A 22,658-nucleotide genomic window follows, 5' to 3' on the forward strand; every position below is an offset into this window, starting at 1 on the left:
GTGTGTGTGTGTGTTCAGCAGCACCTGTGTGTGCAGATACATGTGCAGTGTGCAGAAGCTAGAGTTTATGTCTGATGTCATCCTCAGTCTCTCTTCTGTCCTTGAACCCTTAGCTTATGTATTATGCTGGCCAGCAAGCTCAGGGATTTTCTTCTTTGCCTTCCCAGTGCTAGGTTTATAGGTACAGTGCACAGCTTTTTATGTGCAGCCTGGAAAACCAAACTCAGCTGCTCCGGCTGTGGTGGCCATCCTGTGTGCCAAGTGGGACTTCTCTTTGGTTTGATTTACTTGTTTTCAGGGTCTGTGTTATTTTGGTCACAGTTGCTTTTGTCATTAGTACATTTTCATGCAAAAATAAGTTTCATTTTGATATTTATAGCAATTTATGATTATCTATTATGTAACATAGTAAGTAAATGATAAAATTGTTTGGAAGTAAGATTGCTTACCCCTTCATATACTGATGTGCTTCCAATTGCAGAGTGTTTCAGAACTTTTATGTGTGTGTGGGGGGGTGACAGAGATAATGACAGGTGTCTCATGTACAGATCCACAGACATGGGTTCATTTCTTTCTTTAGATATTTGTCCCTGGGCCACTAAGATGGCCCAGCAGGTAAAGACGCTTGCCTCCAAGCCTAGTAGCCTGAGTTTAATCCCTACAGGACACAAGATAGTAAGAGGATTGGTTCTTACAGGTTGTCCCCTGACCATTGCTCCTGTGATTTGTGGGCACATACAAATATATATATATATATATATATATATATATATATATATATGATAAAGGAATGGAAATGTATTTTAAATATTGGTCTCAAACACTTTGGAATCACTGTGTTTTTTATTTTGATGCAAGCAGAAAATTATGTCTGCCAGGACTTAGGCATTCTCTTCTATAGTTGTACTCTTATGGGTTCATATGACTCGGTCTCCAGTTTTAGTATGCTTCAAATTGATTACATCACAAGCAAGCAGACTTTGAATTTATTGATAAGAAATCAAATGCCGTGGGGAAAAAAATCGAGTGTCTTTATTGCTGAATTTCATTAAGTCTGAACTTGATGTTTGACTCCATATTTATATTTTGGAGTGGAATACCTCACACAATTTTGATAACATTTGCTTCTGTGTTAGGTTGATTTCCCTCTGTCCAAATATGATTTCTCCTTTTTAAAAGAAGTTAATTTTTGTCTTTCTCTGTGGAGTTGGTATGGCCTAGCTAAGGTGAAGGGATTACAATGACTTTTCAAAGCTTGATAATGTCTGTGTAAAGGAACAGAAAAGAAAAAGGTCTTTTAACTAGGGCTTAGGGCTAATTCCAGCTACTAAGGAGACAAAAATTACCCTAAAGAGGACTCTGTGGCTTTGCCTCTATGTGCATGTTAACTTGCTTTGAGATCGTCATTTTGTATTTTAGGGTACTCTCTTAAAAGGAGTAAAATGTTCTTCATTTGGTGCTGCAGAGGGGGGCATCGCCTCACTGCAGGGGTCAGCAGTGGGGCAGCTGCCTTCTGCAGGGAGCATCTCTGCTCACCTGGCTGTAGTGCTGGCTCAGAAGGAAGAGGACTTTCTACCTCTCAGAACTGCTTTGACTACAAGAGGAAGGTGACAAATCAACAGGATAAGTTTGAAAGTGAAAATGTTACTCAAGAAAACTATATGCATGATCAAAAGGGTTAAGAAAAAGATCCCTGTTCTGAAAGCCACCTTATAGTGGTGAGAATAAAGTAAGGGTAATATAAAGAGTGTTGGGGAAAAATGATGTTTTGCATGTGCAAGTTTATAGTCTCTGTTAACATTCCTGTGATTTATTGTAAATCTGTATCGATTGTAAAAAAATGAGATCTACACTGATGCTAGAACAAGTTTAAAATGTAGGCATGTGTCTCACTGTTGAAACCCTTGCCTAGAATGCCTGAGGCCCTGGATTCATCCTTAGCTCTGAAATGAACACTTACATACATTGGTAAACTTTTAAGATGATTTTATATTTACTGATTTGTGCATCTTAACCGTGCTGATGTTTGAGCCCAGGGCTTTGCTATGGCAACGTGAGATGCTCTGCCGCTGTGCCCACACCCCAGCCTATTGCTTTTGCCTTAAAGTTCTTATTAGGTGCAGGCGTGTTTTGTCGTGTGTCTTAGTTTTTGTTTTTTTAGGTTGCTTGGAAGTACTCTCTGCACTAGTAATAAATCATGAAATTCTGTTTTAAATTTGGTATAGTTTCTTGCTTGTGTAGTGATAATACTTTAGCTACATGAAACATTTAACTGCCTGTTTTAGAATTCTTCACCTTTGAATTTTTCTCTAAAATTATCAGGAGACGTCAGAATTATTTCTGTTTTGTATTTTGTAAGTCTAAATTAAATGTCACTTAAATGTGAAAGAACTGGCACCTCTGATAAGTAGTCCCCAAAGCAAATGATCACGTCAGTAATCATAGCCTAATTTTGAATGCAAAGTGCTTTGTTTTTTAAAAAGTATAAAACAAACAAAGGAAAGTGAGCCCCACAGCAACTCCCAGCATTATCTAAGCAGGAGGAAGCATCCTTCTGTGAAGCCAGAGGACCTTGAATGGTAGCAGCAATAAGAGAGGACGCTGGCGTCTGCCCAAGGACTTGTTGCAGGGGAGCCACAAATGGCCTGCTCAGTGTGTGGCTGTACAGAGGTTCCAGGGTGACACATGCCTCCCAAGCCAGTCACAATACAGGAGGTCAGGGGTCATGTTCAAGGGCAGGGTGTTTCTGGATAAGGCTGAGGAAGCAGAGGTGGCCCCTCTGTGCTCAGTGTGTGGGTCTGTGTACTCCTTTCCCGTCAAAGCTGGCCTGGCGTGGCCAAAAAGCGGTTCCTTGGCAGGGTTTAATGGCAGGATGATGTAGTCTGTTGTGACTAGTGCATTCCTTTCAGGTTAAACTAGGGAAATGGCATTGTGTTAAAATTCCAAGTCGCATGAATGTTTTATTGCCACAGTGCATTTAGCCCTCCAGGGGAGTGTGTGTGGCAGAAGTGGGGTGGGGATGGGGGTGGCGTGGAGACTCAGGAACTATCAGAAGAACACTTCCCTTGGAAAATTTTACCCATCAGCATGAAGCTGATTTGCTGTGATGGTCACTTAGGAGGGTTTCACTTTTTCTTAAACTGTGGCTGTTTAAAGTCTTGCAGTCCGGACAATTAACAGCTGAAGAAAATATGACAAGACACACACAGAGAGGCTGGGAGATAGAGAGGAGGAATGAGCCAGCAAGGAGCTGAGCTCCCTTCTTGTGTAAACTGCCCAAGCCAGGGGCCCCTCCTGGCTGCCATCCCTGTCCCCCTTTCCCCAGGCTGTTTTGCTGTCTGCCTGAAGGCCAGCGGGACTGATCTGTTAACCTTGCACCACTGACTGGGAGGCCTCTGCAGCTCATGGTACTGTATGTTACCATTACTACTCCCTCATTCCTTTCCCCTGGCTCTTCCCCCTCCCCTTAACCGTTTCTCTATAACAACGGTTTATATTAGTCAGAGGGATACAGTTTTGGAATGCAAAAGGTCTGAGTTTAAAACAAAACAAATTTAAGTGTGTTCTTCTGCCCTCCTGCTTGTGCATATAATCCCTCTCTCCTCTCTCTCTCTCTCTCTCTCTCTCTCTCTCTCTCTCTCTCTCTCTCTCTGTCGCGCCCCCCCCCCCCAAATTTAGAAGGGTTATCCTTAGCCATTCTAATTCAATTTCAGCCAGAGGTTTCCATTGTGATTTAAAGCCAGGAATTCTGGAAATTGGGCGGTTTAAACACGAGGTTATCAGGGTCTGGAGTCTCAGGAAGGAATCATGCTAGGAAAACAGGCATGGAGCCTTGCTTGGGTTAGGGTAGGGCAGGTCTCTCCAGGGTCTCAGATTTTGCAGACTGACCTCCTGTGCCCCTTTCAAGGGATATCTCAGCCTCATTTATTGTTTCAGTTACCAAAAGCCCCTATGGTTTGACTTCACTTGTAATTGTGTATATTACAGATAACACTCAACTACTTCTTGATCTGATTCCAGTGAGTTTATCACAGATTAAAATGTGCCCCGATTAAACAGTTTCTCTGCCATTGTACCTTTGTAAAGCATACATGTTTTTAATTGTTTACCTGCAAACAGAAGTATGTTATTATCTTATGAAAGGATATCATGATAATTTGAGCTTTTTGAACTGCCTGTTTCTCTGTATTTTTAATTGTTGACACTTTGTTTCCTTGCTCCTGTGAAGTGTTGTATTCCCATCTATAGAAGTGCATTTATGAGTATCTGTAGGGAAACGTGTGTGTGTGTGTGTTTCTGTGCGCACGCGCGTTTGTGTGCATTTGTGCACTTTACTACCTACAAGGAGAGACTTGTACAGTTGCTAAACTGAGAGGATTTTCCTCTGATGAGCTGCTACTTGAAAAAGGTGCATAACAGAAACTTAACATGCTATTATACAGAAGAATGAAGCCTGAGTAGGGCCAGTGTGCTCTATTTATATAGAATTTTAAGTGCACCATTTGTGCACGTCTATAAAATGATTTTGTCAAGACAGACCTCCTGAGTTTAATCTGATTAGTGGTGTTTGTATGATGGTTGGTTCTTTTTAAACAGATATATTGACATTGTTTATGGGAAGTCTTAAGCCAGCAAGCAATCAACTTTACAACAAAATCAAGATTTATATGTGGCCTTGACATGTCAAATTTAAGACATATTCATAAATGTTTTCCTATACTCTTGATGATGCCCACAGAATTATTTCCTTCTGCTCTTGTGTTCTCTCTCAGGTGACAGTGGGGTTTGGGTGATTCTTATCCCCTGTTGGGAATTTTAAAATGGGATTTTTTTAAAAAGAATGTTATATTATGTTGGTATTTGCTTTTTCTTCCTGTTTTATTTCTTATGATCAATTTCAAAGTTTTTTTTCTAGGTAGTAAAAATAAAAGTGCCAAATAGCCTATCATTTATGTTTAGATTATCTGAAAAAGAAGTTGATTATCCTGATCATGGGAGCAGTTTTTAAAAATAAGGATGTGGTAACTCTGTTCAATCCTTTACAACTTGATCTATTAAAAGTTTCCTTTCATTTTCCGAGAAGAGTGAAATTATTCCAATATTAAATCTCTCTAATAAGAACATTTCATCCAAGTCAGGATAGTTTTTTTTCCAATTCAAATTTCATTAAAATAATCGTTTGTCCTCTGAGAGTATTTTTGTCCCCTTTGTCAGTCATTCGTGTTTTCTATTGCGAATGTCCTAGGGTATGATTGGTCCTGAATTCAGATGCTCCTGTTGTCCTGTCATTCTTGAACCTTGTGTCCTCATAAACACTGACCTGTTCTTCCAGTCTGTCTGTTTCTGGGATTTTGAACCAGGGTCTTACACTATTGCTCAGACAGGTCTCAGACTCAGATCTTCTACCTCTGTGTCCCAGGATGACAGATTCTCAATACACATTTTCTTAAAGCATATTCATTCACTCATTCACTCATTCACTCACTCACTCAGTACTTGATTCAGTGTCATTTGTGTGTCAGGCAGCCCTTCCACCACTGAGTTGTCTTTGGTTCTATAATGGGGGAAGGAGACCGACCTTAAGGAAGGTGGAGGTTGTAGTCTGTAATGGGTTCTTCATAATATGTAGTCCTTTGATCTGTCTGGTGGCTTTGGTCCCTAAGGAAGCGTGACTGCTCAGAAACAATGGAGAAAGGGGATAAGTTTAAGGAAAACATTTACATTTCTCCATTTACGTGTGGGACGGGAGATAACAGAAGCAGCATTTTCTGCCCTACTGTCTTTGCAAAGAAACTGTGCTCTCTATTAGTCCAAGGTTTTACCGCTGGGTCACCACTGTGCCAGACAGACCTTCATGAAGATCCAAGGTGAGCTCAGTCTTTTTGTGGCACCCATTAGGACAGATCCTACTGGGCCTGGTTTATCTGTGCGTCCTTCATTCTAACTGTCTGCTTTGAGTTTGGCTTCTTGTCATGTATTCATTACCACTTAATAGTAGAGCTTAAAATGAGTTTAGTAAGACTCTAGCCTCTCCTTTATCTTACAAAAATTACTTGTAATCTTGGGATTAAGATCATATAAAAGCTAATACTGTTTATGTTTATATAAAATTAAAATGGTAGCAAGCAACATGCGTACATTTGTTGGTATTTTTATTTTATATATTTCAGCAGTGCTCTAATTGGTGAGTAAAAGTTGTGCTTCTTTTAACTGTTTTTTGTCCGTGGTTTATATTTCAGTTTTAAAGATTGTTTCATATTACTGTGTCTTAGATATTCTCTGACCAGCGTTATTATTTTCCCTAAGAGCTGGTTTCTTTAGCCCCACCAGGTTTGAGCACCACATCCTGACCCCGGTTTACTTTGGCCTGTTTGTGAGCATTACAGGGAAGGATTGCCGTCACACATTTTCTTCTGGTTTGTGACACGCTGCTCACATTAGCCCATCGTATAGACTTTAGACAGTATCAAAGAAAGATACCTCTGTTATCATTTTATAGAAAGAAAAGTAAAGTCTAAAATCTGTACTCAGCAAGACTGCCGTCAGAGCCTTTGCGTTCTTCCTTTCCTCCTTCTTGGGTCTGTTTGTCTTTGTATGGTCAGGCTTAATCACCTGTTCAAGTTAGGCATTCCTTATCCGGGCTAGGCTTTATAAAAGCAGGAACAAGTCAGTTGTAGAAATCACCCTGACCCTTTCTATTTTTTTCTTTGAATTTATTCTTCTCTCATATACTATACTACAGTTTCCCCTTCTATTACTCCCAGCTCCACCCTTCTCTTCCCCAGATCCTCTTCTCCTCCATTTCCCTTCAGAAAAGAGCAGACCTCCCAGGGAAAACAACCAGAAAGACTAGGCACAAACTCTTCTATCAAGGCTGGGCGAGTCAACCCAATAGGAGGAAACGGGTCCTAAGAGCAGGGAAAAAGAGTCAGACACACCCCCACTCCCATTGTTATGAGTCCCACAAAAACCCCAAACTAAACACTTACAACTGAGGACCAAGTGCGGACCCATGCAGGCACTGTGATTGCAGCTGAGCCCCTGTGAGCCCTGCTTGGTTACTTCTGTGAACTGTTCTCTTGGTGTCCTCAACCCCTCTGACTCCCACAGTCCTCCCTCCCTTTTTTCTGTGGGGTTCCTTGCCTAATGGTTGGCTGAGGGTCTGTGCATCAGCTGTCAGAGGAAGCCTCTCTGAGGATGATTGGGCTAAGAACCGATCAATGAATATAGAAGACTATCATTAGGAACCATTTCATTGACTTTTTTCCAGTTGTGTTTGGTTCTACCCTAGGTCTCGAGACCATAACTTCTGGTTCCTGGCCATCCAGACAGTGTTGAGCATGGGTTCCCTCTTCCTCTCATGGTGTAGCATGGGTATCAAGTTAGACCCTCCAGGCATTGGGTTGGCCACTTCCACAAGTTCCCAGCCACCATTGCTTAGCACATCTTGCAGTCAGGACAGGTTGTAGGTAAAACATTTTGTAGCTGGGCTTGTGTAAGGAAGCCTTGCCTGCTTACAGAAGATAGTCAGTTCATGCTCCATATCCTCCATTACTACAAGCCCTCGATAGGGTCACACTCGTAGGTTCCAGGATGTTTCCACTGCCCTAGGTTTCCAGTCACCCCAATTCCAGTTATCTCACCTGGTCCTTTCTCCCTTTCTCCCTCCCTTCTCTTCCCATCCCTGTCTACCCCCAATCCACTAGCAAGATCTATTCTATTTCCCCTTCCCAGAGTGATCCATGCAGCCCTTCTAGAGCCCTCCTTGTTACTTACCCTCTCTCACTCTGACCCTTTCAAGGCAAAATTTTTAAGGGGTCTGATAGAAGGAACTGATAAAAACCAGAGTTGTTCCATATGAAAAGAGAGCTATAGAATCCTGTCATTTTAGACCTCTACCTTGGTGCATGAGCTCTTGATTACAAGAAAACGGTACCTTCATGCCCCTGTCCCTCAGTTCATGAGGCCTGGCAGAATGCCTCCATCTTTGTCTGTCTTTGAAGGTTTTATTTTATGTGAGAAGTATTACTATGTAGAATTTATAGAAGAAGCTAATCTTTAGGAGAACATACCTAAGGAATAGAGTAAATGCCACTGTAAAGAGTAGCCATTTCTTCATGTACAGCGTTTGCATGTATAATTTCAAGGTATACAGACTTCATGTAATCCATAGTTAATAGAATAATTCTAGTATGGAAAAAGACTGAAAAAACAGGCCATAAGTCTTTGCTTAGTTGTTTTTGAATATATACAGACTCTTCTTCAGTATCAAAAGATTAAAACTCTCCAGTCCTCTATGTGCGTGTATGAATAAAGGTAAGAACAGAAAATGAATCTATATTAAACTGGCAAAGTAACATAAAAAGTACTACATTGAATAAATTGTCTGTGAAAGTAATTGACTTAATTTTGTGATCTCTTTATAGGACATGGATTTCAAGTTTTCTCACCTGGTAAATTTACATTGAGGTTTTATATAGTACTTCATTAGAAATACGATTTCTCTCCTGTGAGTCCAGGGAGAACCCATACGTACCAGCTGACTGTATCTGTGTTTATACTGATCTCGTGGTATGATTGGGGAACTTCTAGAACCTCCCTGAGCCTTGACTAACCCTCATGGTGTGGGACTGGAAAGGAAGCCTGTGAAGCCTGGCATGGAATGGGACAGCTGTGTTACTGCTATGGCTGTCTTCTTCTGTCAGGGGTTGTTACTGTATCTGGTCCGTACCCTGTATTCTGTCAGGGATTGTTACTGTATCTGGTCCGTACCCTGTATTCTGTCAGGGATTGTTACTGTATCTGGTCCGTACCCTGTATTCTGTCAGGGATTGTTACTGTATCTGGTCCGTACCCTGTATTCTGTCAGGGATTGTTACTGTATCTGGTCCATACCCTGTATTCTGTCAGGGATTGTTACTGTATCTGGTCCGTACCCTGTATTCTGTCAGGGATTGTTACTGTATCTGGTCCATACCCTGTATTCTGCCAGCGTATGTTCCTCAGCTATGGTGCCAGGTTCTTGTTACCTCCATGATGTAGACACTTGACTTTTCAGTTATTAGTTAACACTCAGTGTGCCAATTACACACTGAGTGTGTAACTCAGTGTGTGAAAGCTGACTTTTGCCGAAGGAAGTTAGGGTAGAAAAGAAATCTCTATTTCTATTCTTCACTGGGAATAAGTCACTGAGCAGCATAATTCTAAAAATCTTCTGTGGCTTTTGGGTACTTTATGAACCTTTTTATAGTAACTCAGAAGCAAGCAACTGATTGAATTAATATTCCTCTATCAAGAAGCAAGTCTGTTAACCTCTTCCCCTCCACCTAACTCGTGTGTGCTTTATGAAGGCAGGACTTTATCCATTGCTTAGGTTGCTTCATGTAGTAGAGATAAAAGTTCACAAATGTTCAGGCTTTTGTTATTTACAGTCTTTAAAATAAAGAACAGTGGCAACAAAATAAAAAACTCTTGACCCAAACCAAACAATAAGAACAACACTCCCTTCCCCCCAAAAGCTTCCTTTTTATTTTCTGGGTTTTGTGGGATTATTTTGTTGTTGTTTTTCAGGACAGGGTTTCTTTGTGTAGCCCTGGCTGTCCTGGAACCTACGTTGTAGGCCAGGCTGGCCTCTGACTCAGAGATCCTCCTGCCTCTGCCTCCTGAGTTCTGGGTTTAAAGGTGTGCACCACCAGTACCCAACTACCTTCTTAATTTCAAAAGAAAAAGAAAAAAAAGAAAAAAAAGAAAGGGTCTAAACCACTCATACCTTTAATATTTAATAGTCTCAAATTTGGGGTGTGTGACTTTTACCGGAAAGATGCAGCTATATTACACAGTTATAATTAAGAAAACTAGAGAGAAAAATGTTAGTGCTACCAGTAAGGAACCTTTTTACTAACAACTTTTCAGTTTTTCTTCATTTACACATACATATATATGTATACATACATACAAATGTGTGAAACATTAGAGCTACTTTAAATGGTTTATCTGTATGTACTTGTGCCCTTACAAAAAACCCAACACTGTGCCATAGATCCATCTTTTATAGTGGTAGATATTTCTAGCCATCAGCAGGACAGGAAAAACAGTTCAGTACTTGTGCTAAGTATTCACATGGCCTGAGTTTAGTTCCTAGAACTCTCACCTAAGAAAGAGAAGGGGCTAGAAAAGGAGAAAGAGGGAGGGGAAAATGAGAGAGGGAGACAAAGGGGATGTATCATAATTTGAATCTAGTCTTATACTATTGTATCACAATCAATTTAGTGAGTTCTTGGTTCTTAGACTTTTTTTCAACAATAAAGAATGGTACTTCAGTATGAATGCCCTTGCTTGGATTTGTAACTTAATTCATAATTATGGACTCATAAAAATGATACTGATTACAAAGAAGGCCTAATATTTGCACAGGTTAAAACAGTTGGGGATGTAACTCAGTAGAGTGATTGCCTAGTCCGCAGGCCTTGTGTTGAATAGCCAGCACTCCCAGCAATGTGATAGTGTACACCTGTAATCCTAGCACTTGAGAGTCTGAGACAGGAGGATTAGGAGTTCAAGATCACTCTTGATTGAGGCCAGCTTGGGCTACATAAGATCCTGTTCCAACAAAAACATCAACAAAAACAAAACAAAGTAAAAAAAAGGCTTGGGAGGCTTTTTTCTGTAAAGGGCTGGGTTCATGTATGATCTATATAGTAGTTATTCAACTTGATATATATGTTATATATATGACAAATACGCATATAAAAGGTAGCTATAGCTGTGTTTCAATAATACTTAATAAAAGAAGGGCATCAGGACTACATTTGGCTCATTAGTTGTTTACTTTCCTCTTGTTTGAAACAAATTAAAAGCTGACTAGGATGGAGCTTTTTCTCTGGTAGACTGTAAGCTACTCTTCCATCATCCTATCTTAGAAATCTCTTCTGTTTCAGACTGGTTTAGTGAACGTATCACTTTCTTTTTAGACGAATCACAATTAGTACTGATTTTCAGGGACTTATTAGTAAGGGGCACTTCATACTTATTCCTATTCCTGAGCCTTAGTAAATTTCAAATTGGCCAAACAGTTAATGTGCCCGCATGTTTTTTATACTGTTTTGATTTCAGCATATGCTGGTGATTTGAGTGGGTGAGAGAAGATCTCTTCAAGTTATATCGTAAGGGAGACGTGTCCATTTTCCTACCTCTGGAAGGCTGCTTTGTAGAATCGGGTTCTAGGTACAGCTGGGGTTGAAGTTAGATGGAAAGTCTATTCAGAAAGCAAGGTCCATATCAGAGGAGACTTGTCTCAGCAGAAATATACCACAGAATTAGTTACTGAACTAACCACTCTGCACACAATTAATGAGTTCTTTGCATCCGAGTTTATATAAAAATAGCAATTATTGGCCTATACCTGCCCTGAAGGTATATATTGAGGATCAGGTAGAATAATGAAATGGTTAAAATTACTTTTCACTGGTACCTCTATGAATTTTAAGAGATGTAGTCATTATTTAGCTAATATGTGTTGGCTGACTGATGTTAATAAAGCAGTTTGGTGGGTGCTGTGAACACAAAAGAACACAAAGCTGAATACGTTAGTTATTGCTGTTAATAACAGAAAACATGGTGTAAAATTCAAGGATGTTCGGTGATTACCGAAAGTATCTTAGAGCACCGTGGAGAAGGAGAACTTTTTCTCTTCTGCACCAGGGGATCTTGTGGAATAGTTGCTGTTGAGAAATACAGAGAGCTCAGAAGTAGGACGCAAGGGAGGCCGTTCCAGAAAGACCAGCCAGAGCAGTGTATCCAGTGAGGAAAGAACAGCCAGGACGCAAGGCACGTCGGATGGGCTACTTAGACTCTAGCTAAGCGTTTTTCTTGGTGGGAGAGAAGGTAAAACTTTTGAAAGGACAGGTTAAAGTTGGATTCCCTGGGGTCTAGAAAAAAGTTAATTGATAATTTGTGGGGAATTTAAACATCACCTAGGAGAACCTCTGTGACCATTGGAGGGGTGGGGTGCAGCACCGGTTGGTGAGCGCAGAACGATAGATTTGGGGTTGTCATTTAAGGTTTGTGCAGAGAGCCTAGGACACACTTGATAGAACTGATGGTCTGTAAGGTGTGTGAGGGACCGCGGAGGAGACTGTCTCTATCTTCTGAAAAGACAGGCTTTCAGAATCAGTGGGGTTAGGATATATGGAGAAGACTCTTAATTATGATCTGTGGCTCTGAGTCTTTGTTAATGAGGTTTTGGTGATACCATTGCAAAATGCAGTAAAGCCAGCGATGCACTCTAGCAGGGAAACAAGCCCAGTAGCCTTCACGGAGTCTGCTTGTTTAGCGAAATGCTAGCTGGACATCTAGAAAATGTAGTGGGAGCGTGGCAGTTCAGGATTAACATTCATATGAAAGAGAAAGGGGAGGGATTTGGTGTCCTGTTTATCTAGAGGTGACAGATGAAACCTAGGTGGAGCATACTATGGAAAGTGTGCAAAGGGAAGATGGTGATTTCCAGCATTCCTTGTCATTAGGTGTTGTTTGGAGTATGTGAGGTCACAAACACACACACACACACACACACACACACACTTAAGCTTTCAAAGCTGCTAGGTTTCAGGAATAAAGCACATTCACTTGGAGCACACAAGGAGATCCCCAGTGGAAGATAAAAAAAATTCCCTTTTATTTTATCCCCCACTTCCTGAGATACTGGTAACAGGGATGTCATTGGTGGGAAATTTGCCTTTGTGTTTTACCTGAGCAGCAGAATTGGGCAGCTTTTCCAATCTCTTGCATTTCACCCCAGTTGAGATTGGTGCAGTTGTGGTGGGCATATGGCATATTTCATTGAAATCAGTTTTGGGTCTACTTTCTCTTTTAGACTGAGGTCCTTTGCAGCTTGGAGGGAGGATTGTGCTGCATACAGTATAGTTGTGTTTGAGTTGACAATGTTTTTACTATATGGAACAACAGGATCGAATGTGCCTTTTCTCCTTTTAGCTTTTCCAGAGTTCAGGTTTTGTATTCAAAGAAAATCAGCTTGGTTCATGGATCTTTGGGCACAGTTTATTGATCTTTGGCAGCATGTAATAGTCTCTGGCTCTCCTGTTCAGATACCAATGGCTCCTCTGGTTAGTGGTAGGACTTGTGGCACCCACTTTTGGAGCTCATTGTCAGTTTTACTCATTTCTGATGGGACCTCAGGCCTCTTCAGAAGTGTTTGACTCTGTAGTCAGTCGTTTGTGTACTGAATCTATTGTATACACACTATTTTATGAACAGTCACTGATCTAATGTAGATGGTTCAGGGGTAATTGAAATGCTGTGCTCTTTGGGATAGTGTTTGTGCTCCTGACTTTGCAAAGACGTGTTCCGACACATTCCTCTTCACCTCGCTGTTTGTTCTTTGCACATGCATTTCCAATCACCGTTTCCTTTCCAGCACTGTGAATTTAGGGAGAAAGAAAAAGGAACCTAAGTGATCCTTTCTGTTTTCATGTCTCTATAAGTAAGAGCAACTTAAACAGATACATTTTCTTTTGACTGGAAACCTTTCTAAAGATCACCCTTCGAAGAGAAATGCAGTGATTTATTTATTTCCCAAAGACCACTTCCTTCCTCTCATTACAAAGAAATTCATCCCAATTCATTCTTTTTCTGAGACAGAGTTTTACTTTGTATCCCTGATCTGACTTCAACTTGAAACCAGATAAGCCTCTCAAAATGCTAGAATCATAGACCTGTGTCTCCAGGTCTGGGTCATCCCAACTCTTTTTTTTTTGTAATTAAGCTATACATATATATATATATATATATATATATATATATATATATGATGTATATATATATCCCCTCCCCTCCTACCCTCTCCCAAGGTCCCCATGCTTCCAATTTACTCAGGAGATCTTGTCTGTTTCTACTTCTCATGTAGATTAGATCCATGTATGTCTCTCTTAGGGTCATCTTTGTTGTGCATGTTCTCTGGGATTGTAGGCTGGTTTTTCTTTGCTTTATGTCTAAAAGCCACTTATAAGTGAGTACATATATTTGTCTGGGTTACCTCACTCAATATGATGTTTTCTAGATCCATCCATTTGCCAACAAATTTCAAGTTGTCATTATTATTTTTCGCCATAAAATATTCCATTGTGTAATATACCATGTCTTATTTAGCCATTCTTCAGTAGAGGGGCATTTAGGTTGTTTCCAGGTTCTGGCTATGACAATGTTTCTATGAACATAGTTGATCACATGTCTTTGTGTTATGATTGAGCATCCTTTGGATATATACCCAAAAGTGGTATTGCTGGGTCTTGAGGAAGGTTGTTTTCTGAGAAATCACCATACTGATTTCCAAAGCGACTATACCAGTTTGCACTCCCACCATCAATGGAAGAGTGTTCCCTTTACCCCACAACCTCCCCAGCATAAGTTGTCATCAGTGTTTTTTTATCTTGGCCATTCTTACAGGTGTAAGATGGAATCTCAGAGTTGTTTTGATTTGCATTTCTCTTATGGCTAAGGATGTTGAGCATTTCCTTAAGTATCTTTCAGCCATTTTAGATTCCTCTGTACCCCATTTTTTATTGGATTATTTGTTCTTTTGATGACCATTTTCTTGAATTCCTTGTATATTTTGGAGATCAGACCTCTGTGTGATGTGGAGTAGGTGAAGTTCTTTTCTCATTCTGTAAACTGCTGTTTTGTCTTGTTGAGCGTGTCCTTTACTTTACAGAAGCTTCTCAGTTTCAGGAGGTCCCGTTTATTCATTGTTTCTCTCAGTGTCTGTGCTGCTGGGAAGTGATATTTAGGAAGTGATCTCTGGTGCCAATTCTCTATTATTATGGACAGCCAGGTAGAGAAACTCAGTGGAGTGGTTTAATTTAAAGAGACCTGACATTAATTTGTTTGTTTGTTTGTTGTCTATAGAAAATCTAGCCTCCATATTGCAGTCTTACTGCCCCAGCCTCACAAGTGCTGAGATTACAGGAGTTTGCCCTGAAATTGGCTAAGAATGTTTTAGTGCAAAAACTTCATCCGCATGTTAGTGTTTGCCCCCCCACATCAGTGTCTCACTAATGTTTGCAGTGTGTGTGAGTTGGCTCTATCATTCCTTGACCATGGTGGTTTTCTTTCCATGTTTCTGTACTTTTGGTAACCCCACTGTCATTTGTGGAGCCTGGGATGATGGAGGTTCAGATCTATACCCCAGTGAATCTCCTTTTTCTTTCCTTAGTAGTCATGTCTCTTATTAAGTGAAGTTATCATCTGGGGAGTCTTTGCTCTCCTGGTAGTCAGACTTCCTTACTTGTGCCCAGCAGAGCCGGTAGAGTGCGGAGCTCCAATGTGGGCTACAAGTCTTGTCAGTTCCCAGAGGTACATGTATTCACGTGTGCTTCCTAGAAACTCTGCTTCTTAAATTCAAAACTCACGTCAGTAGTGTTGTTGAACACTCAAAAAATGGCCCCATCTTTTATTTGCAGGAGGATTGGCTTGTAGAGGAGGGACAGAGGGTCAGATATTCTGATAATCAACACTTCCTGTGGTGAACCTCAGTCAGTTAGCCCTTTTCAGTGATGCTTTTAACACAGCATTACAAGAACAAGAAGCCTTTCCAAAATTAGTAGCATTGGACTTTAAATGAGGCTAACTGAGGAGATGTTCAGTGTCCCCTATGGTCATTTGAAGTTTGCTTCTGTCATTGTCTAACTTCTTCCTTTGCTTAGTATCTCAAACTTCTGAGCCCTCAGGGGAGAGATGTGCAGGGTGCCCCTTTGTGATACCAGTAGAAGCACATCCACTGAGTTCTTAGAGGATGTTTCCCATGCACCATCTTGCCAACCTTACTGCCCAACCCTACATAGGAGACATGATGACTCCTTTTACACAGATACAGAAACAAGGGTCTGAGATGATAAGTGACAAGGAACCACAGTGTAGATTTAAACAGGCCAGCATCTATTAAGAGTGTTCATTTTTCTTTCTTTTTTTCCCTCTTGTTTTAAGGGAAAGAGTTTCGCTGTGTAGCCCTGGATATCCTAGAACTTAGCCTGTAGTACCAGGCTGGCCTCTTAACTGACCAAGAGATCTGCCTGCCTCTGCCTCCTGAGTGCTGTGTTTATAGAAGTGCACCACCACCGCCCAGCTAAGAACTTTTTAAATATTGCCTGTCTATAGGATGGTTGGAGTTGAGCAATGAAGACGAAAATATTGGGCATGCATAAACATACTCAACTTTTCATTAAATATCGGCTCTCAAAGTTGGCAGTGTGTATACACCATTAAGCAACAACTCTGACGTTTAGTTTCTAAAATACTGAATTACAAGAGTGAGTGGAACTAATTGGAACCATTTCAATTCTGTACCTTTTTTTTTAAAAAAAATAGTTTTTAAAAACTCTACCGATAGCACAGGTTAAAATGACTTCATTCTTACTTTCTTTAACACTGATCCCCAAATAAACTGAGAATTGAAAGGTATAAGTTGAACATTATCACATGGTAGGATTTTTCTCGTGGAAAATGAATGTTACTAGAAAGAGCTTAACTCCACCTGTCCATTTTATCAGGCATGGAAGAGGACTGTAGCTGCAGAACTCCGTTGTTCTTTAAAGGGAAAATAATGCAATGAAGTTCTCTGTTTGTCTGATGTGGGAATTAATAACTATTAGGTATAACGTCCTTCCAGTACTCTCGAAGAGGGATTCTGTATAATTTTAGCATTATTCATGGCCCATTAGACTCCTCAGGGTGTCACTAGGGAAGAGAGACTTGCACCTTTTATCCCATGTCTTACAGCATGAAAGCAAGGGTCTTGTTTGTGGCTGTGAACATCTCCAGTTATTGGAGGTTGCTCAGGTGGCTCCTTCCACAGAGCTTGGAGCCCTCCTCCTGGGCAACTTATCTGGGAGGATGTACTCCTAAGTACCTCCCACTCCTGGGGGCACACTGTCTCCACCTCGAAGTCATCTGCCGTGTTTATCAACTCCTGTCAGTCTGCTAAGTAGTAGTAGGATCCCGTGACTCCAGAGTGTCACAGACAGTCCATGTCTGTATTCTTCCTTTATAACCTTCCCCCCTCGTCTTTATCTGATTCTTCTTGGAGCATCCCTGTCTCATCTCAGGCTTCTATAAGAATGGGTATATTTCTGTCCATTGTTTTTTTTAGAAGAAAGAACATTGCGACATGCATTCCTTTCTCATCAGGGAGTAGAACATTCATTTTTCTGTTTTAGAATCTGTGTGCTTAACCCTTTGGCAGTGTTAGCCTAGAGGTCTGTGATTCAGAACTTTTAGTCCTACAGTGCTGTCTTTGGCTATCAGCTGAGAAGTTAAGATTAGATTAGATGTACACCCCGCCCCTGTCGCTCACCTTACTGTTTCTGGTTTTTGGTTCATGTGTTTGGCAGCACTGTGCTTTAAATGCATCGTCATCTTCACGGTGGTGGGAAATCTTATTTCTTCACTCTCTCAAGAGATCCTGGCTAGCCATTGTATGAGCTATTTCACTTAATGGCTTTCCAGAACTTGTATTATATGGGTGGTTTTCCTCTTGCTGTTTGGCATCTTGAAGTACCATTAATGCTTTCCTCTGGCTTGGAATGTAACAGTTCTTGCACTCAGCATGTCCCCAAGTCCTCTTAAAGGAATGTACCTTCTCTTTACCTCTTTCCTTCGTCCTATTTTTCATATCCACCTTTGTATATTCATTCTTTTCTAGGTTCTTCTGATTGGTTTCTTTACCCCTTTCATCATTGCTGGACTGGAAATCACCAAAACACTTCGAGTGATTCAGAACTGATCTGGGCTTAGCGCCAGCTTAACTGTGAAGACTTGAGCTGCCATCGAAGTTACTTTGTTTATTTGGGCTGTGACTTTCATGATGCCTGTCAGGGAAAAAGCTTACATGAATGTTTTATATTTAAAAGGGAAACTGAATTTCAGATGGAGTCATCCCTGCCTCCATAAGCCCCTTTCTCAGTAACATATTTCTCCTCAAGTCGTCGATTCTGAGTCTCCTTTTTGTTCTCATCCTTCTATGCCTCCTCCACTTCCATCCACTCACCTCTAGATAGTTTGAGCTGCATCCCTTTTCAATTCTTGGTGTTTCTGTTTTATTTTTTGAAGTCTAATGCCTAACAGTTTTGTATGTATCCTAAGTAGACAAATAAAAATGTTGTGTGTGTGTGTGTGTGTGTGTGTGTGTGTGTGTGTGCATGCTCGCACATGTGTGAGAGAAAGGGGGGAGGGGAGAAAGGGAGAGGGAGACAGAGGGGGAGAGAGAGACAGGGGTTGGGGGGTGGGGAGTTGAGGAAGTCTGGTACATTTCCTCCCTGTCCCACAGAAAATGTGTTTTCCGAAAGCCCTTTTGACACTGAAGTGAATGCCCACTGGCCCTCCCTTTCTGAATTCTCCTGAGAGGAGAGAGAGAGAAGCCTTTGTGCATGTTGTCATCTTTTGTTTCTGCTGATTATACACAAAGTAAGTTGTAAATCGCTCTCTCATGCACCATGGTTCCTCTGAGGTCTGTACAAGAGCAGCCAGGTACCCTGCTTCCGCTTCCCCTGGAGATCTCATGGTCTTCTGCAAGGCCTCTCCCTTGCTGTTACCGAACCAGCAGAATGAAGTCTATATGTTCAAAACAGAATCCCACAAAGAAATTGTAGAATCAAGTTTCGAAATACTAGCTGATTGGTTGGCTATTTTTTCTTCAACAGAAAAATCATTTTATTAACTCTGAAAGCAACATCTAATTAGAAGGACAATTAAGGGCTACAATGTCCGTGAGGTCGTAATTCTTGTGCATGGTTTGTGAAAACCCAGTGTGGTTTCATCTTCCAGTATGGTGTTGACATCGACATTCGTTACTGTGACAGAGGAACATGCATAAAGAAGAATCTCGAGGTCACTTTAATATTTATATGGCGAACACTAGCTAGGCCTACTATGTTTCAGCCTCTCATTTCACAGGAGAGGGAGGATAAGCAGACAGCTGTGTCATCTCTTAATGACAGTCCCTTTCTGGTTACTTTTAGAGAGCTGGCTAACTTGAGATTTCTAAATCAAAAGATGGAGGAATCAATGCCAAATTACAGCTAATTAGTTCGTCATCTCTTATGCCCCAGTTGCCGCTTATTTTTCTTTAAGACTTTCTCCGTGTGATAACGGCTGGCACAGGCTGTATGCAGCAGTTGTAGTGGGGCGCTGGGCATTGTTGGAGTGTAACCTCCTGAACTGTGCAGTTGGGTTTGAATCTCAATTGCTTTGTCTCCAGCACGTGGGAGTCTTCTGTCCCGCGTCCTTCTGACTTCCTTTCTCCTGCTAGAAATCCTGGGACTCCAAGTTCAGGAATACCGCCTCTACGAGTTCTTCTCTGTGACTCGGGCTGTTGAAGCATACTGGTAGCTGCTGCAGTTTCCCTCCCCAGCTCAAAAGACTTGCTGCCCTCTCAGAACTGTATTTCTAAGTGTCTGAAGTTGTAATTGAATGTAATTATAGTTGTTTAACTTTCTCCTTTCCTCTTGAGAGTGTTTATAAAGTGCATTCTGGGAGTGTGAGGCTGAAAAGAATCTAGAAGCTCAGGATTTGTGACATGGTCAAATAATATTAAGATAAGTAGCAATTTACTTTGTGTATGTGAAATAAGGTATTGTTTACACACAATTTGCAATATATACATTCTGGCTTATGGAAACCATTTCAGTCAGCTCCGTAGTCACATTTGTTGGGTTTTATAGGAATCTTTTGCGGGATGGGAGAGGATTCATTTTGATATTGAATATTCCAAGATTGATTTTTTTTCCTTTTCCTTTTATTGTCCCCTTGAGAGAATTACTGATGCAGAACTCATTAGTGCCCCTCCATATGTCAACTGCAGGGTACAATCAGCATCATTTCTATCTGTGACACAACACAAATTCCTAATGCCTCTGCTTCTCTGTACCCAGTCTCCCCCTCCCGCAACTTAGAGTAGAAATTCTTTTTAGAAATGCTTATACTGTTTTAGAATAATACACAAATAGTGGACAATTTCCTGTATTGTCTTTATAATGTGGAAAATCAGCAACCACCTTTATAATTGACGGCACCGAATGGAGTTTTTCTTACCTAGTATCTTGTCCTCAGTATTTCTTTTCCTTTTCATTTCTAAACTTTGAAATTTGCAGCTTAATAGCTGGTAACACAGAGGCAATTATCTACTGTTAATCTTGATTTTTTTGTTTATAGATTGTAAATACTCATAAAATTGTTGAAAATAAAAAGTGGCTTAATTAGGCTGGGCAGTGTTGACACACGCCTTTAATTCCAGCACTCAGGAGGCAGAGGCAAGCAGATCTCTGTGAGTTCGAGGTCAGCCTGATCTGCAAGAGCTAGTTCCAGGACAGGCTTCAAAGCTGCAGAAAAACCCTGTCTCGAAAAAACAAAATAAAACAACAACAACAAAAAACCTTCCCATAAACCAACAAGACTTACTAACTCTGACAACAGATGATGTTTAGATGTTTTACTATTTGGGCCTTGGCATGAAAGACAAATAAGAGATTTAAGCAGAAAGGGGAACCTTGGTTTTAAAGTGTTTGAAAGATTAACTGGGTTATATTATGAGATACAGCCCTGAGGGCAGGTGGTATCTACTAAGAGCTGTTGAGAACTTGAATGGCAAACTGATTGGAAGATGGGGAAGAGGGAGTCACTCCCATAGCTTACCTGACTGAGGACTGACCCCTTGACAAGGACATTGATGACACAGGTGATCTTAATTGGAATTTTGAAAGACTCAAATGCGAAAAGGGATGGAAGACACAGGTGATGTGTGCCATGAATGATGCATTGAGGTAGATATTGGTAGATAATGAGATTAGCAGAGAGTATGTGTTGACAAATACCAAGAGAACATTTAACATTTGCTATTCTGGGGGTAGAAGTCAGACTCTTGCTTAAGTCACCCAACTTCTCTATCTTTGAGCTAGATCTCCACGCCCTAGATAAAAATGTTAAACGTAGGAAATAAGTTTAGATAGATTCTAAATTCATATCTCATCATCTTAAGATCAGAGATGAAGTAAGTTGGAGTAGGTAATGGATGATACTGACTGATTGTAGAAGAAGGCATAATTTTGAAAGATCTTCATGAATTTCATGGTAGAACTGTAGATGCTGGGGATTAGCTACTAAATTAAAACATCTCATTCCTGTTATTTTTTGGAATAAGCTTTATGCTGTGTTTCTTATACTTAAAGACAATAAATAAGTATTGGGGCTGGGGGTTTGTTGATAGCAGAACACTTGCCTATAGTGTGTCACGTGCTACCTTCAGTGTCCTTCCCAGTATGAACACAACATCCCTTCCCCAACAAACAAGACGTAAAACAAGATAGTAGCTTGAAAATAAAATATAGGTATTTATAAGTTAAAATCTGCCTGTGCTAATACATCTTATAAGAGGGAAATTAAACATGTCTTAAGAGTAGAAAGGAACTTTAGATGATAGAGAATGCAATTTTCTCTGGAAATTTGAAGGATAGGTAGAAAGAAGGTATCATCAGTGTCCAGTAAAGTCTGTTTCAGTTTTTTCTCCCCTCATTTTTCTTTTCTCTCCCTTTTAACTTCCTTTCTTTCTGTCTATAGATATTTATGACTTTTTTTTTGCTATGTGATGTAAATATAGGGCCGGGGCCACAGGGGCAAAATTTATGTAGATATTTCCTTCTTATAATTATATTTTCATAGTTTATAAACTAAGTTTCATGTATTTTCAATATATTTGTCATAACAAATGTCAAATATGTGTCAGGTCATCAAAGTCCTTTTCAGACCTGCTTCTGTCTGGGTAGAGTTTGACTATGTTGCAGCACCCATACCCAGCATCTAACCCAGCCATATTCCCTCAGGTTCCACTGACATGTGCTGGCAGAGTGCTGGGTGCAGACTTTTGCCCAAACCTGGAGGAGCCAGACCAGAGGCTGGAAGTCCAGGTTGGAGTCTTACTGTTTTATTAGCTGGGGGTGGTGTGACAGAAACCATAGTCCCTGGAGGCCATAACAGGGTTATCAGTGCTATCAAGAGATGATAACCCTTGAGACCCCTGTAAAGAAGGGTTAATGTAGCATATATGTGGCTGAAGATCCTTGTAAGCAGAGTTGTGTATAATTGGAAGAAATTTATCACCCATCTATCCATCTGTCTGTCTGTCTGTCTATCTATCTATCCATCCATCCATCCATCCATCCATCCATCCATCCATCCATCTATCTATCCATCCATCCATCCACCCATCCAAAAGATGTACTCTGGGGTAGAAAAAAAAAATCCCTGATCCTGAAGGCTGACTGTGTAGACTAACACAGGTTAGTACAAGATTTTTGGCAAGTGATTCCAAACCTGGGTACTTAGGAAGAGTAACCCTTAACAATAAGCGTCTCTGTCTTAGTACATTGGGAGATGTGTGCAAAGTACAGTTCTCCTAAAAATGCTGGCTTGGATTTTTGTTCACTTTGTGTGGTCCTGAGGCATTGGACCTGGCTTGGCATATTGCAAAATAGAAATGTAAAGATGATGAAGAGCATCTCCGCCTCTGTGTGCTTTTGGATTTTTGAGGGCTATGTTTGCCATTACAATGTACAGGCTGAAGTTTCAACATGGATGGCATGAATAAACCCAGTTTTTTC

General features: G+C 40.7%; 1 protein-coding gene across 4 annotated transcripts in view; it reads left to right on the forward strand.

Moving 5' to 3' along the window:
* The window catches only part of Bnc2 (basonuclin zinc finger protein 2), a 402,638-nt gene that overhangs the window by 141,732 nt on the left and 238,248 nt on the right, over positions 1-22,658 (forward strand). For 3 of the 4 annotated variants that reach the window (XM_087904893.1, XM_085686207.2, XM_085686212.2), the window contains exon 4: positions 21,882-21,965. The exons of the other annotated variant lie outside the window; for it this stretch is intronic. In XM_087904893.1, the coding sequence (XP_087761019.1) occupies positions 21,882-21,965 (84 nt within the window). The remainder of the gene's footprint in view (positions 1-21,881; positions 21,966-22,658) is intronic. 4 annotated transcript variants of the gene reach the window in all.

This window comes from Myodes glareolus, chromosome 3 (assembly GCF_982192425.1).
Source record: "Myodes glareolus chromosome 3, mMyoGla1.1, whole genome shotgun sequence".
In the NCBI taxonomy this organism is placed as follows: Eukaryota; Metazoa; Chordata; class Mammalia; order Rodentia; family Cricetidae; genus Myodes; species Myodes glareolus.